The sequence below is a fragment of the Polypterus senegalus genome, chromosome 18 (genome assembly GCF_016835505.1).
Source record: "Polypterus senegalus isolate Bchr_013 chromosome 18, ASM1683550v1, whole genome shotgun sequence".
NCBI classification, from domain to species: domain Eukaryota; kingdom Metazoa; phylum Chordata; class Cladistia; order Polypteriformes; family Polypteridae; genus Polypterus; species Polypterus senegalus.
Window position 1 is genome coordinate 6,915,938 of NC_053171.1, and position 17,948 is coordinate 6,933,885.

The following is a 17,948-nucleotide window of genomic DNA, read 5'->3' on the forward strand; positions in this document are numbered from 1 at the left end:
GAATTGAAATAAGAAATCAGTGGCACCTTAGAGCGCAAATGTAACGGTAACTGCCATGAATAAATAAAAGGTCTCAAAAAGAGGAAGAACGCTCCTGAGAAAAGAAAGGAGCTGCTTCTTCCTCCTCTTCCACTTCAGCGCTTGCAGGTTTTTATAGCAGCCCACCAGAAGGGGCGGGGCTTCCTGGGTCAGAGAGGAAGTAGTGGGCGGGGTTTTCTGGGTCAGAGAGGAAGTGAGGTCAGTTTCTCTGTCTGGCTTCAAGCTGAACTGCAAATAAAAAAGGAGATGGCAGTCAATAACAGCGCCTCCTGTTGACATGGGGTGGATTTGCCCAGTGGACATGTGCCCCCCAAAAAAAGCCCATGTTCTTGACACTTTATCTGCACAAATGATGGGTTGCTAGTTCGATATGATGGTGATGCTACATTTCCTAGTGAAGGGATGCATCCTGGGGGGCAAAAAAAAAAAAAAAAAAAAATGAGAGCCTTAAAAGCTACAGCATCCACTGGCTGGAACAAATACAACAAATAATAAATAGAAATACAATGGAGCAGAGAAATCGAATTTAACGTGGCCTCGAGCACTTACCTGCAATGTGTATATAATGTTCTCAGGCATTTGTCATTGTGAGCCGTTCGGGTTTTTGTCCTGCTGTTAATGAAATAGTCGAGTCTGCCTCTTTACATTGCGTTCCAGCTTTATGCATCGATCTTTACAATTGCTTCTTTGTCTTATGAGTAAAATCAATTTCCGTCTGTGATTGCCAAGAGGAGCCATACGACCTTTTAAAAGCCGCCACTTCCCACCCGTTTCTTTGATTCTCCCTTTTTCCCCACTTTTCTTTTCTTTCCTTTCTTTCTTTCGCTCCTTTGTGCCTACAAAGAGTTGTCTTTAAGGTTGCGTAAAAAAAAAAATAAACGGCAAGTGCAGATAAAAACCTGTCAGGCTGCCGCGGCGTGTGGAAGCCGCCGAGTGACAGGCTGTTCCCAGCGTTTTTAATTGATAAAAGGCGCTTAATGCCCGATGACTTGGGAACTAAAGGGAAAGCAAGCATCGGACATCAAACCGCATCAAACGAGCACAACGGCGCTGATTAAAATGCATCCCCCTCAAGTGAAGCCCTGATTAGCCGTAAGTTGAAAGTAAGCCCGGTGCTTTACCCATCAAAAAGCGGGCTTAGTAGCTTTACTGATTCAAACGGAGCGAAAATAAAATAAAATCACAGCAGAGTCGGGATGACTTCACTTGGCTCAGCTCGGAGCGGCCACGTTAACGTTCTTCGTATTTAACGGGAAGAGCAACACCGGTTAGTGACCAGACCACCAGGGGGCGCAAGAGCCGCAGTGGTACCTGAGTGCAGCGTCAGCAGCTTACTGTGTGCGCACCATAATAGTGACGTGAAAGGCGCTATATAACGGAAAGCTGAATAGACAGATAAGTAAGGCATAGTATAAATGAAAGGCGCTATATAACGGAAAGCTGAATAGAGAGATAAGTAAGGCATAGTATAACAGATAGATGTGAGAGCCATTATATAATAAATAGATAGGAAAGGTGATATTAACATATAGGTATGAAAGGCACCATATAATAGGAAGCACGATAGAAATATGTAAGGCTCTATATAACAGATAGCTGTGAAAGGCTGTATATAACAGATAAGAGGTAAATGTGAAAGGTACTATATAAAAAAGATGGATAGGGAGATACGTAAGGCACTATATAACTGACAGATGTAAAAGGCACTATAAAACACAGATGGATAAAGAGATGTGAAAGGCACTATATAAAAGTTCAATACAGAGATGTGAAAGACATACTATAATAGATTGCTAGATATGAGAGGCACTGTATAACAGATCAGTAGATAGACGGATGTAAAAGACACTCTGTAACGCACAGATACAAGTTAAATGCACTTCATTACTAGAACCCCCTCTATTCACCAGATCACTCCTGGCTTCCAGTTAAGTTCCACATTCCATTTACAATTCTTCTGTTAACTTTTAAGGCTCTCCACAACCATATCTGTCTGACCTCCTCCATGTTGCTATTCCCTCCCGCACCCTTAGATCCTCTTCATCCATCCACTTGACCGTCCACTTCGTCCGTCTTACCACCTCTGGAACTCACTACCATCTGAACTTAGAAATATTGAATCATTCTCACTTTTCACATCTAAGCTTAAAACTCATTTGTTTAAAACTGCTTTTTCTCTTTGGCTACAATTGCTCTGTCTGATTTAAATTTTTGTATTTTAGTTTTGTTTAGAATGTTTGTTTTATCTATTGTTCGGTGTCCTTGATTGTTTAGAAAGGTGCCTACTAATAAATACAATGTATTATTATTATTATAAAAGGTAGCTAGATATGAAAGGCACTATATAATAGATTTGAATGATACTCTGTATTAGTTTATAGATAAATGTGAAAGCCACTGTATAACAGATGTGAAAGGCACAGTGTAAAAGATCAATAGGTGGAGAGATATGAAATAAACTCAAGAGTGTATAGACAGAAATTAAAGGTGCTATAAGACTGATGGATATATGACAAAGGCACTGCATAAAACACAGATATGAAAGGCACTATATAATAGATTTGAAAGGTTATATAATGGATAGATAGATATGAAAGACACTGCATAATAACAATAATAATATTAATAATACATTTGTAGCAGATTGATAGATGTGAAAGGCGCAGTATAATTTATAGATAAATGTGAAAAGCACTATAACAAAGAGCAATAGATAGATATGAAAGACACAATATAATAAATAGATGAATATGAGAAGCACTGCATAATGGATCGACAGACAGATATGAAAGGCACTGTATAACAGCTTGATAGATGTGACAGGCACTATGTAATAGATTTGAAAGACACTATATAATTTATAGTTAAATGTGAAAAGCACTATATAATAGACAGAGTAGTGAAAGGCACTATATAAAAGAGGAATAGATAGATATGAAAGGCACAATATAATAGTTAGATAGATATTATATAATAAATATTTAAATGTGAAAGACACTGCATAATAGATCAATCGACAGACTGATGTGAAAGGCACTATATAATACAAAGATTGATGTGAAAGGCACTGAGTAACAGAGCAATAGATATCTAGACGTGAAAGATACTCTGCAGTGCAAAGGTAGAAGTTAAAGGCACTTTATAAAAGATAGATAGATGTGAAAGGCACTATGTAATAGATACGATCCATTGATGTGAAAGGCACTATGTAACGCATCGATAATAGACAGGCTCTGTATGCTGCTGTAATTGGACTGATACATTCAAGTGTATTGTCTGATGTACAGAATTGCAGCAGCAGCATCTCTGTCCTGAAGCTCATGGTGGGCCGTCCCCAGAATGTTCCACTCTAATGGTCCCATGAACATACCTCGCTAGTCATGTCTGTCCTTCTTGTGCACGTCACAGCGCCTGGTCTGCCCCCTCAGGCCACTGAGGTGCCGTGTGACATGCCTCACAGTCACCAGCGATGTCCCACCTAAACTGAGAGAGCAGCACCTCAGAGTTAGAGTTTAAGAGCTGTGAGGTCATAGAGGACCAGCCACAGTCCACCCAGGTGACACACGCTGAACTACACACCTCGCTTGTCTGGTGGGCTGTGAGACTGGTGGTCCAGCTGCTGGCAGTTCATGGCAGACCTGCTTCTTGGTGTTTCATCGCTTGCATCTGAACCGCCCGGATCAGTTTCCTCTCAGCTGAGGGTGACAGTTTGGGGGTCTCCTTCCAGACCTTGGCAAAGAGACTCCCAAGTCCAGAGAACAATTGTATGAAGGGGTGACTGACCTCGGAATCTGACGCAGTTTAGAAATGGCACCAAGAGACGTTCCTGACTTGTGTAAATCCAGGGGTCTCTTTCTCACATCCTTGGAGTTTTCCACTGCAGTGTGTGGTGGTCTGTCCAATGAGCAGTCAAATGAGCAACACAAAGAGGTGGGCCGCTGACGTCGATCCTGACCACTGACAGACAGTTTAGAGACCCCCAAGTTCAAGCACATTCTGGAACTTCCAGACCCACCTCATTCATAAACATCATAGGTGAAGGATAGTTTTGAGCCAGTGATGGTTTCAGAAAACCCACAATAAATTCACAGGCTCCGATTTGTAATAAAGATGGACGTCATACAGACATTCAGCCACAGAAAGGCCATTTGTTGAAAGCCCAGTTAACCCTCCCCCTGACAGGCATGTCCCTTAGATGAGGGGCTGAGGACCTTTCACCACAACTGTTAAGGGTTAAAGTTCCTCACTGACGGTTGGCTGATCGTTTCCAAGCCTCTTTACCAGAGCGCAGTGAAGCCCACCTTGGCCAGACGCAGGGCAGTGGCACAACACGGCCATTAAACTGACGGGGCCGCGCACGAGAGCGAGCATCGGCGGGCACCAAGTGTCGGATGGATGGCGGGTGGGCTTACCGGCGCCGGGGCTGCCGCTGCTGCTGCTAAGCACACAAGTATTTCAGAATAATTCATCCGTGCCGTAAAAAAAGAAGAGTGCATTAAACAGAGCGCCATTCAGCAATCGGCTTGTTTAATAAACTGAAGAGAGCGAGCGAGCGCGCGAGTGTGTTATGAGGCGAGATAACGCGAGGCGGGCTCTTATCTCAAGGCGATATATTGCCTGGAAACTGGAGTGTTCCTTAATTAATAAACTGATGGGGGAGCCTTTTATTTTTGCTGACTTCTTCACTTGTTACGCATGGCAGTTATAAACGGGCTTTGGATCAGCTCCACATTTAAAGAAAAGAAAACGTATAAAATAAAAAAAAAAGAGACAAGGCGCGCCATCGACTGACATGTCAGGTGAAACAAAGCATCGGCCGCCGTTTTATATGGCGTCTTTTATGGACAGCTCAAGATCGTTAAGTTACTGGACAAGCTAGTGAGTCCTCGGGTAACACATTGATGTCCAGGCATGCAGGGTGCGGTGGATGGGGGGCTGACACAAGGCAGGGAAACACGTCAGGTGGGGTTTAAAGTTCGAGTTCCGGAGCTTTGGCAAAGCAGCGCCAACCAGTCATTATTTATATTTAGAATGAGTGAATTAGTGCCAGTTTAGACCACATTACAAGTTATTTAGAACACTCGAGACGAGAACAGGCCATTCAGCCCAACAAAGCTCGCCAGTCCTATACACTTGTTTCCTCCAAGAAAACATCAAGTCGAGTTTTGAAAGTCCCTAACGTCTTACTGTCTACCACACTACTTGGTCGCTTATTCCAAGTGTTTATTGTTCTTTGTGTAAAGAAACACTTCCTAATGTTTGTGCAAAATTTACCCTTAACAAGTTTCCAACTGTGTCCCCGTGTTCTTGATGAACTCATTTTAAAATACAAGTCTCAATCCACTGTACTAATTCACTTCATCATTTTAAACACTTCACTCAGGTCTCCTCTTCATCTCTGTAAAGGCTCAGCTCTTTTAATCTTTCCTCATAACTCATCCCCTGTAGCCCTGAATCGGCCTCGTCGCTCATCTCTGGACCTTCTCTTGTGCTGTTATGTCCTTTTTGTAGCCTGGAGACCCAAACTGCACACCGTACTCCAGATGAGGCGTCACCAGTGTGTTATAAAGGTTGAGCAGAACCTCCTTACACTTGTACTGCACACATCAAGGCGCTATATAACCTGACACTCTGTTAGCCTTCTTAATGGTTTCTGAACACTGTCGGGAAGTCGGTAGCTTAGAGTCCACTATGACTCCCAAATCTTCTCATAAGGTGTACTCTCGATTTTCTGACCGCCCATTGTGTATTCAAACCTAATATTTTTACTTCCTATGTGTAATTCGTTACATTTGCCAACATTAAATTTCATCTGCCACAAATCTGCCCAAGCCTGTATGCTATCCAAGTCCTTCTGTGATGATATAACGGATTCCAAATTATCTGCTAATCCACCTATCTTGGTATCATCTGCAAACTTCACCAGCTTGTTACTTATATTCCTATCTAAATCATTTATAGATATCAAAAATAGCAGCGGCCCTAACACTGACCCCTGCTGGTCACCACTCTTAACATCGGCCAGTTCTGATGAGGTTCCTCACACCATCACCTTCTGCCTCCTGTGTCTGAGCCAATTCTGAACCCATCTAAAAACATCACCCTGAACTCCCACTTCTTTTAACTTGATGCCCACCCTCTCATGTGGCACCTTATCAAATGCTTTCTGAAAGTCCAGATCAATAATATCATGAGCTCCACTTTGATCGTATCCTTTTGTTGCCTCCTCATAGAATTCCAACATGTTAGTAAAACACGACCTCCCTCTTCTGAGCCCATGCTGACTGTTCCTAATAACTCCTCTCCTTGCCATGTGTTGCTCAATCTTATCTTTAATAATTCCTTCCATTAATTTTCCTGTGATGCACTTTAAGCTTACTAGCCTATAGTTGCTTGGATCTGCCCTGTCACCCTTTTTATATAATGGGATGATATTTGCCATTTTTCAGTCCTTCGGAATATATACAATATAAATATATAGAAGCTTTACTAACCTTTGTCACAAACTGGAGGGCTTAGGGTACCTCATTTAGTGTCGGCCTCAAAGCTGAGAACAAAAAAGCCACTGCCGTGAGTGACATACAGAAAAGATGTGAGGTGACTGTCTCGCGTACGGAGCCTGACCTAAACGGTCACTTCTGGTGGCGGGACTGAATATATATATAGCGCTCGCCCTGGAAAGGGCGGGGCCTCCAGTGGCGCTCATGAGGTATGGTTAGGGGAGAGTGGATAGGGGAGGAGAAAAAGAAGTTGGCGACAGCGCCCCCTCTTGTCCCGTGTTGTGAGTGCGTACCTTGCATAAGCCCTGATGGTGTCCTCCAAGTGTGTGAGTGTGATACCATTTTATTTATACATGTATATATATTGAGAGAAACGCATTACAACGATAAAGAGATGGGGTACCATCCTGGTAACCCTGTATAAGTAATGAAGTAAAAATAAGAAAAATAAAGTGAAAAGTAAACTAGCAAAGATGACGGAACTTCCGGCTTTGAGTCCTTCTGATAGGAAGAGGCGAATCCAGGTGGACGGACTGCGCAAGTAACGTCAGAGGTGTTACAGCCGTTAATCATCCGGTCTGCAGAGGCAGGCAAAGAAAAGGCATTAGGACACAGTGCCAACCCCTGGAGTGGTGGTAGAATTACAGTCAGTAGAGCCCTTCAGCTGTCCCCTCTGCACACATGTGACAATATATATATATATTATACACTGCCTGTCTATTCATCCATTAAATATATAAAGAAATGCAGGTATATATTATTTATAGTGTCTCGACTATCTATCTATCTATCTAGTATATAGCACCTTTCACATCTATCTATCTATCTATCTATCTATTATATAGCGCCTTTTACATCTATCTATCTATCTATCATATAGTGCCTTATCTACTCTATCTATCTATCTATCTATCTATCTATCTATCTATCTATCTATCTATCTATCTATCTATCTATCTATCTATCTATCTATCTATCTATCAACTGTCCCCAAAAATGTCTGGTTTCAGGTGTCATGACTGAAGTGCGTGTGGATTTGTTCATTTGCCATTTTTCCGTTCTCCTGTCACAGCCATCGCTGGCGCTGCTCCCCACGTTGCTGGGCGGGTGCCTTGATGGGTTGAGACCACGGGAGAGCAGCACAACGGGATCAAAGGTCTGCTGGGGGATCCTTTTGTTTCTGACCTGCGGGTAAAAACATCTTAAGCTACTTAAACAGAAATCTTTTGCTATTGCGCCTCTCGTGAGTTTCGTTTGGTTTGACCTCATTGCTTGTTTTTTTCGACTTTTGATTCTCGTCTCTCGTTAGGATTTGGTTTTTATCTTTGTTGGTTTTGGTTTAATTTTATTTTTTTATGTGCTCCTCTCGGTTTGGCTCAGTAAGTAAGTTCTCAGGCCCCACAACGAAGGGGAAGCATTTCAATTTAAAAGCAAACTGAGCTGAGCGAGTTCCTTTACACTCCTCAATGCAGAGGGGATGTGAGGCCTCCAAATGTTCCATAAAAGGCTTCCTTTGCCAGCCTAGATAACGGGCGAGGATCTTTGCCATGGTGGGCCTGCCCTCTTCTTTCATATCCACCGTCATCCCCGTCAGTTAAGTGTCTGTGGCTCTAAAGGTCTTATGGACTTGGGGGGGACAAGATGGGCTTGCAGGCTGCTTGGAGGCCACTGGCAGTACATCCGTGATCCAAAATCGTAAAGGTGACACGTGTCACCAAGGCCGGCCGGATGACTTGGTGCAGGAAGTAAACCAGCGGCCTCTCAGCTTGGCGTCCACTTCTTCTAAACGACATCTTGTGACATCACGTTTAACTGAAATGGCCACCTCTGATTGTGTCGCCTTCGGTTGCGTGTGTGAAGGCAGCTGTTATGAGAGCATCAATCCCTGGTGTGTCACGAGAGCGGACATTCAGCCCCTTTTTTAATTTCCTCTCCTGTAAGCCTCCTCCGTGCCGTCAATCTGCTGCCTCAAATCCGTCCAGCGGGACACCAGCGCTGCACGTGGTGGTCGGCGTTTAAACATCCAGACTTTGTCAGCTCAGCAGGGCAGCCAGGGGTCAAGGGGGGCATTGCAGGTGCCAGTTTGATTCTTAAGACCTCAGAAAAATGTGGTGCACAGCCTCAGACACAAAGGCGGAGAATTGGATGATCACTTGCACGTGTGGGACATGCGAGCACATTAATATAGTGACACACCGTGACAGATGAGGTGGGATTGTGTTTGCAGGATCATTGAGCCACACTCTAACTTTATTTTATATAACACCTTTTCACAGTGGCGCATGGAGGAGACTCCTGCCCAGTGTGTGTGTGTGTGTGTGTGGATTTGCACATTCCCCCCGTACCTGTATGGGTTTCCTCTCGATACTCCAGTCCTCATCCCAGGACCCTGAACTGTGGTAGGTTATTGGGGGGGTGAGCACACACTTAGTGTAACTACCTCACTGTCTGTGTCTCCATGTCATGTGGCTGCTGTCCGTGTCTCTCTTTTTGTCTGTGTGAGTTTGTAGTGGGTACCCCGGCTTTCCTCCAACATCCCCACAAGTCCTGTCTGTTTGTGAGAGCTTAACATGCTGCTGCCACCTCACACATCCAGCATCCAGGGTTTGAAGCCCATGACTTCTTGTTGTCTGCAGGGAGGGCTTTTTTTGTTTTGTTCTCCCTGTGTCCTCCCACATCTCCAAAGGTCTTCATGTTAAGTCAATCAGTGACTTTAAAGTGTCACCAGTGTGGGCGAGCCTTGTGATGGAGTTGGGGTCAATAAGAATAATAACGCATTCTATTTAAAAGTGCAAAATAAAATAAAACGCTTCAAATACAGACAAAAGATAGATAGAAAAGGCACCATATAATAGATTGGACAGATAGATCATATGAACGGCACTATATAATAGATAGATATAAAAGGCACTATATAGATAGATAGATAGATATGAAAGGCACTATATAATAGATAGATGTGAAAAGCACTATATAGATAGATAGATATATATGAAAGGCACTATATAATAGATAGATGTGAAAAGCACTATATAGATAGATAGACGTGAAAGACACTATATAATAGATAGATATAAAAGGCACTATATAGATAGATAGATATGAAATGCACTATATAGATAGATGGATAAATAAATAGATAGATAGGGCACTGTATGATAGATTAATAGTAAAGGTACTATATAATAGATAATTAGATATGAGAGGCAGTATATAATGGAAAGATACAAAAGACACTCAATGACATCCTAAGGCAGATTTAATACTGACATTTCTGTTTCTTTTTACAGTATATTAAATGCCTGTCGCTTGTTTTAAGGACTTTATAGGCCTGAAGCCTAATTTTGAAGTTAGGGATAGGGCCAATTTCTGAGAATAGATATCATATAGTAGAAGCACTATATAATGCACAGATAGACAGACAGGAGGAAGATGGATAGATAAAGATGCTGCATAATAAGTAAATAGATGTGAAATGCATTTTATGATTAACGGGTGTGAAAAGTACTATATGCTACAAGATGAAAGGCATTATGTAATAGGTCGAGAGATATGAAAGGCACTATATGATAGATAGATAGATAGATAGATATGAAAGGCACTATATAACAGATGCTGACACACTGGCGGTTAGGTGCCTTGTACTCTGTGTGTTAAGCCCAGCTGATATGTTTCTTGGCCTACATATGCATGATGCAGGTTAGGTGAGTTGGTGTTGGTAAATTGGCCCCTATGAGTGTGTGTGAGTGTTTGTCCTCTGATGGACCCTTTTGTTCTCTTTCTTGGCTGATACGTTTATCCAAGACAACTTGCAACATTGTGTTCCTGCCTTGTGCCCAGTGCTAACTCGGATGGGCTCCAGCTGCCCCATGACCATGCCATGGATAAGTAAGTTAAAAAGATGGATGTATAAAGGGATTTTTGATTACAGCTGTTTAAATAGTTCAGTTTTTGAGAGTTTTACTTTGAGGGTTGTCTTTTTTTGCACTGTGACTTTGTAATAGATAGACAGATATGAAAGGCACTATATAATAGATAGATAGGACAAACACTAGACGACACCTTGTGCAGCTGAGACAGACGTGCAGTTAAAAGTACCAATGGAGACAAATTGAGTCCCGTGTGAAACAGGAAGTGCACCCCATGATATGATTTTTCCTTTTTTGACGTATGTGGACATATCGAGACTTGATCCTCACTTAATCAGCATCTATAGATAACTGTTGATGTAATTGGAAAAAAACCTAATGAAAGTGTAACTTTGCAATAATTTAATTATAATAGTAACCTTGTTAATAATTTATTTAACGAGAAATGAACAGATATGCCATTTTCATCTTTGATCTCCCCTTGGCTCTAATAACTGGCATTGCCCCCTCAACTTGGCACAACTGTCCAGAAGTCTTTGACGTTGACTGGCAGAAAGTTTAATCCAATCCTCAGTGTCAGAATTCTTTGAGCTGTGTGGAGTTTCAGGGGTGTGTTGTATGCACAAACCCAAGCATCTCAACTTGGCCATTCCAGAGCCTTCCATTGCTTTCTTTTCAGTCATTCCCTGCTATGTTGAGGCTCGTTGTCATGTTGCAAGGTCAACTTTTGGTTGAGTTTCAATCTTCTGACTGGTGGTCTCACATTAACCTCAAACCCCCTGCAGTACAATGAAGGATTCCCGCTGGATTCTGTGACGCAGCAAAGCCACCCCAAAACATCCCATTTCCACCGCTCTGCTTTACAGCTGCTGTCAGGGTCTTCTGGATAGATGGCGTCTTCTGGTACTTTGGCCAAACACCTCTTTGTCTTTGCCTCATCCGTCCAGAGCCCATCGTTCCAGGAGTCCTGTTCCTTGCCCAGTCCTGTCCAGATGTTCCTCCTGGTGCACCTCCCATGCAGATCTCCTTTGTGCAGCCACTTTCTGATGGTAGACTGATGCACTTTGACATCACCAGAGCTTCCCGGTGGTATTCTTGGAGACTTTGTTCAGTACATATCTGCTCTCATGTGTCTGAGCTTGCTGGGGCGGCCTGCTCTGGACAAGTGGGTTGAAATCTTCTCAACTTGTCGATGATCTTCTCAACTGTGGGATGCTCGATTTCTTGTTCAGTCCCATTCCCAGGCTTGGAGGCACCTTGGAGGTCCCATTCTGAAGGCTCAGAGAACCCTTTAGATCTGCACAGGGTGAGAACAAAGAGCAAAGCAAACAAATTGTCCGACAGAGTCAGGCGAGGTCCCCTCTCATCACTGAGTGGTTTGAGGTTACCTTCCCCACATGTGTAGTTTGCATTGATGTTTGTTTAAATTATTCAGTGGCCATCGCAATGCAAATGTGGCCCACCGTCAGTTCTGTTAGACCACCTCTATCTGTAGTTGCTTGTTTAAATGAACGTCAAGTCTCGATATGCCCACACATGTTAAAAAAGAAAAAGGCGTTTCATGGGGTGCACTTACTTTTTCACGTAAACCAAGGGCTTCCACCTGACAAGTTGTGTTCTCCAAAGTGCCCACCTTGCACCTGATGTTGCCACAGGACCCTGTTTCGTAACAAACGGACTCCACGCCAGCCACCCACAGTGACGCCTCACCCACTTGCACCCACATCTGCGCTCCCGCTGTCACATGTGCCAGTCTCAGTCCTCTTTAGAGAGCCGGCGGTGGCAAAGATCAGCTATTAAATGTCACCTTTCAGCAGCAAAATTAAATAAGAAGCAGCAATTTGGTTTCCAGCGATTGCTAATTTCACGCCCTGATAAATGTTGCAGAAGCTAAGCCTTCCAGAGGCCGTCGGATATTTGAGCGGCAGGCAGGCGTACGCCGAGCTCCGTCGATTGGTCCTCTTCCCAGCCAGTCGACTCGTTGGTTTGGTTTATTGTGAAATCAGCAGCGCCGAGGCAGTGGACCTTACCTGGCGCGGCCTCCTCTTTTTGTTTTGCAGGAAGTGTTTATTAACAGCATGGATCGAGTGTGTTTTAGGGGGGTCGGGGTGGGCTTGCCTGTCATGCAGGTCTGCACATGGATTTAATTTGTGAAAGACGCCGAGGAAGATCTGCACTGGAAAGGCAGCCCCGGTGGGTGTTTGCTTTTCGGCTTCACTCAGCCTCGACGTCCCCAAAAGTGGAAGTGGGCGCCGATGATGTCCTGGTGACAAAGGGCCCCTCCGGCCCTTGATGATCAATAAGGGTGGTGGATGAGGGTCATCTGCTGGAGGTGTCTAAAGACATTTATTCTGCGCCACGAGACCCTTTACCCACCCCAAGACGGCATGATAATAATATTAGCAACTGATCCCTACAGCGGCGTCAAAAAAGAGAAAAAATAATAAATAAATGATACTGTGATATACCGCATTATACCCCACTACACTATACTACAGCATACCATAAAATACTACACTACACCATTCTGTTTTCTCCTACAATATACTACACTACACTTTGCTATAGCAAATATGCCATATTATACTATACTGTAATGTACAGTACTACTCTACACTATTCTACACAATACCACAATATGCCATATATGCTATAGTATACTATACTATAATATGCCATACTATACCCTAATATACCACATAACACTATATTACACTATACCACATATGCTGTAGTATACTATATTGCACTGTACTACTCTGCACTATACTACAATATGCCATACTATAATATAATATACTACACCACACTATTCTACACTCTACTACACTATATCATAGATGCTATAGTACTACTCTGCACTATACTAAAATATGCCTTACTATACCGTAATATACTACACCACACTATTCTACACTCTACTACACTATATCATAGATGCTATAGTACACTATACTACAATATGCCATACTATACCCTAATATACCACATATATACTGCACTATACCACATATGCTGTAGTATACTATATTGCACTGTACTACTCTGCACTATTCTGCACTATACTAAAATATGCCTTACTATACTCTGTAATAAAATATGCTACTACCACACTATTCTACACTATACTACTACCACATATATCATAGATGCTATAATACACTATACTACAATATGCCTTACTATACCCTAATATACCACATAACACTATACTGCACTATACCACATATGCTGTAGTATACTATATTGCACTGTACTACTATGCACTATTCTGCACTATACTAAAATATGCCTTACTATACCGTAATATACTACACCACACTATTCTACACTCTACTACACTATATCATAGATGCTATAGTACACTATACTACAATATGCCATACTATAATATAATATACTACACTGCACTATTCTACACTATACTGCACTATACCACATATGCTATAGTATACTTTGTCACACTATACTACTCCACACTATTCTGTACTATACTACAATATGCCATACTATACTATAACATACCACACTGTACTGCTCTACACTACACTACACTACACTATACTACAAAACACCATATAATACCTTATTATACTGTACTGCCATATACCACACTATGCTCTATTATCCTAGTTAATTTAGTTGGCTAGTTAGGTCCTCCCACGCTCTTTGGCACATTGGGCAGCAGGTGGTCTCCAATGGACTCGATCAGCTGCAGCGAGTTCAGCCTAATCCAGTGGCAGGTAGACCTCCAAGTGGGTACATGGCCTGGCTGGTTTTCATGCCCTCTTTGGTGGTCTGTACTATATTATACCACACTATACCATGCCACACTGTACTACAAGATAACACATTTTACCATGCTATATTGCACTATACTACTATACTAAAGGCGCTATATATATAAAATGTATTATTATTATTACTGTACTATACTGCAGCTGTCAGTAGCACTGAATGGAAAGTGCCAACTTGATTCTTGTAACTTAGAAGGAGATGCCTAGTGACCCTTTTAAAATGGCATGAAATGAAGACCCTTCTACCCTGAACCCTCCTGGATTTCTGTGTTCTGATGAGTGCCGCCATGTTGAGCGCACATCCTCACTTCAGGCCGCGTTGGGCTCCGCTCCAGCTGTCACCGCCCCATTTCTCTGATGCCCAACATTGGCATGCACCCCCCACCCCCACCCCCCACCACCTTATGCGGCCCAGTGGAAGGTGCACTTTATTTTACTGAAATGTCCTGCCGAGCTGTTGATGTGCAGGGTGGGTCCCCCCTTCGACTCCCCTTACGGTAAAGTCGGTCGAGTCCTCACAGCCGATTCTCATCTTCTCCGCGAGTGCCGCCTTTGAATCCCGTAACTGCCATATTTGCTGTCATCCAATCCGGAGAATAAAAGAGGCTCTGAAATTCCGCTGAAGCCATGACGGCACGAGGAAGCGCACTCCACGCTGTCCTAGAGCTCAAGGTGACTGGGCTAAATTGCTTTTGTCTGTAGTTTGCAGCAGTCATTATTGTGTGTACAGTAGACGCAGCGCCAATGGAGTTTGGTAATTAGGATTCTGACACTGGCAACATGGACGGAATAAATCAGAAATGAAAGCCAACTTCAAAATATGCCTTGCAGAAGGGACGGCAGCCTCCGGTTTTGTGTAACGCAGCGCAGCCGCCTCGTGTTCCGCGTGTACCTTCTCTTTGATGGTTGCGTTTTCTTTCTTTTTTTTTATTTTCTATGAATCGACTAAAAATACACAAAAGAGTTTCTGGCTGCCTGTTTTATCTACTGAAAGAGAATTTCTGGAGTCACTTCTGAAATGTTGGTTTGAGTCATTCGTTTAAGTTTAGTGTGGTGTTGCCAAAAAGAAAATCTGAGCCATTGGGGGGGTGACAGGTTATAACAAAAAAGGAAAACCCCACAAGTACAAGAGAGAGGCGTTTCTGGCCCAACAACTCACCAGGGGGCGCCATTCGTGGGTCAGAGCACTCGTTAGGATTGCTGAGCTCAATTAAAACTCAAAAACAAAGAAGGCTTCCATCAAAGACTCACGTCCAGCCTCCAAACTTGAGAAGCAGGCCCCGGGCCTGCACAGGCTGGAAGGAGCCAAACGTTTTATTTATTTATTTATTTATTTATTTATTCAGATGCAAAGCAACTCTAAGGGTTTTTATATGAGGTTTAGGGACCAGGAGATGAAAACTTTGTTGATAAATCAGCACTGACTCAAACCTAAAACGTTAAACAGAACTTTTGGTAAAGAGACGTTCCTAAACTGTTTCCGAAAATTGCTGAGCACTAAACACCAATCAGGGGGCTCAAACCTGTCTGAGGGGGGCGGTGCTATCTGGAAAGGCCAGCATGAAAGCAGTTTGGCGAGTGGTATCGTCTTGGGTGGCGCAGACACAGTACTCGGAGAGCACTTTGGCTGCTAAATGCCCATTGGCCCTGATGCCACCAGTTTGAGTTGTCCCAGGGCCAAGGTCCACCACATCCGATGGACTCTAGTGGCCAGGAGACACGTCTGAAGTGCTCACCTAAGTGCAGTGTCTGCAAACGCCACTCGCTCAGCAGCGTTTATGCCAGCTTCTCCAGGTAGGTCTGCCCCCCCATTTTGCACAAGCTTTGGCCAACTGAGGACCGCGTGTCCCTCTCACGGCTGGACCCAAGGCAGACATACATCAGGCTGGGCAAACCTTGCCATCCCAGTGGTCAGAGTTGATGTTGCCCCCGAGGACGAGGGCTCTGAGTAGAGGGAGGTGTGGCGGCCTTTTTAACTCATTTTAAAGATGTTGATGTGTCCTTGGACTAGAGGTTTACAGTCATCCTCTCCTCTTAAGGACACGCTTGATATTTTTCAGCTGTAAAAGCCCCATTTGTTTTTTGGGGGGGGCAAAAGCCTTAAGCCTTCCATTTGAGCTGGGGATAGGCTGCCTGGGTGAAACCAAACCTGGTATTTTAATGTGGGGCTGGAGTTCACAACACTGGCTGGTAGACATCAGGTGGCACTATCTTCAGAGGTTGTGGTGTTTTTGGTGTGATGTCTGACCCGGAATGGCCATCCCAGGAAATTCAGGCGATCAGACTTAGCAGACAAAAGAAGGGAAACATTCAGATGTAACCACAAGGGGGTGCCACTGAGCCCCGAACCACAGACAAAATTTCAGATTCAAATAAAACATTTTAGAGGGGTATTTCAAAGGGTAAGAGCCAACAAAGGCCGAGCTGCAGCATCCGTGGCTTCCTGTGACCCCAGCGTTACGGGAGCTTTAAGTTATTAATCCACAAATGCCATGTTCTTCTTTTTTATGTCCTACCACAGGGAGAAGAGCAGAAGTGCCACCTGGATGCCCAGAGAGATGTGGTCGAGCAGATGAGTCTCAAGCTCTACAGCCACCAATACTCAAGCAGCATCCAGAGAAAGAAGGAGTTTGCCGAGATGTCCAAGGCCAGTACAACAGGAAGCAAAAGGTACCAAAGGGGAAAAAACATCCAACATGATCGTCCACAAATAAACGTGTTGCTTAGCTGGTGATGTTGTTGGAAAAAAAATGTCTGTTCGGCATCAGCCCTTGAGGTCCGAGTCCGCAGGCTTCTGGCATTTTAGTTTTTGAATTTTTGTCTCCACAGTGAGACAGACATCACTCCAGAAACAAAGGGGGTCAAATCAGGTTCAGGGACACCTAAAACTCCCATCTACCCCTCTGTCCATCCCACTTATCCTGAGCCAGCAACCGTAGCACCTGCCCTTCAGTACAGCTCACCCACCTGACGCTGAAGCATGCTGGGTCCTGGCCAGTGCTTGGGTGGGAGACGCTTGGATTGGTGTTGGTGAGGGCAGCAAGGGGGCACATGCCCTGCCGTGTGGTCTGTGTGAGTGTGTGTGGTGTGTGGTTCCCAGTTCCCAGTGCCCCCAGTGCAGTGTGCTGCACATTTGGGATGGAAAACCGAAGTCCTGACACTCTGCAGTTATAAAAGATAAAAGTGTCCCAAGATGTCCTGGCTACACTGCCCACCATGCCTTTCTGGCCCCCTAATTGTCTACTGTACCTGATTGGCTAACTATTATCCCTCCCCCCCATCTCACCATCCCACCTCCTAATAACTAAAGTGTGTTGAGCATGCTGGCATAAGAATGGCTTCCATCACGCAATCCAAGGAGATGCTGTCCAGTGGTGGTGGTCTGAAGTGGCTCCCACTGTCTATGTAAAGTGCTTTGTGCATGTTATAGAAATGTAACTGACTAGATAGATAGATAGATAGATAGGAAAGGCACTATATAATAGATAGATAGATAGATAGATAGGGAAAGGCACTATATAATAGATAGATAGATAGATAGGCACTATATAACTGATAGATAGATAGATAGATAGATAGATAGATAGATAGATAGATAGATAGATAGATAGATAGATAGGAAAGGCACTATATAATAGATAGATAGATACTTAATCCCAAGGGGAATTAATGATACAGAACAATATTAAATTAAACAGTGATAACAATGAAGGTAAAACAGACAATAACTTTGTATCATGTTA

The 17,948-nt window shown here is 43.5% G+C and overlaps 1 protein-coding gene across 2 annotated transcripts in view; it reads left to right on the forward strand.

Moving 5' to 3' along the window:
* The window catches only part of akap6 (A kinase (PRKA) anchor protein 6), a 385,504-nt gene that overhangs the window by 219,775 nt on the left and 147,781 nt on the right, over nucleotides 1–17,948 (forward strand). For both annotated transcript variants that reach the window (XM_039741461.1, XM_039741462.1), the window contains exon 8: nucleotides 16,727–16,875. In XM_039741461.1, the coding sequence (XP_039597395.1) occupies nucleotides 16,727–16,875 (149 nt within the window). The remainder of the gene's footprint in view (nucleotides 1–16,726; nucleotides 16,876–17,948) is intronic.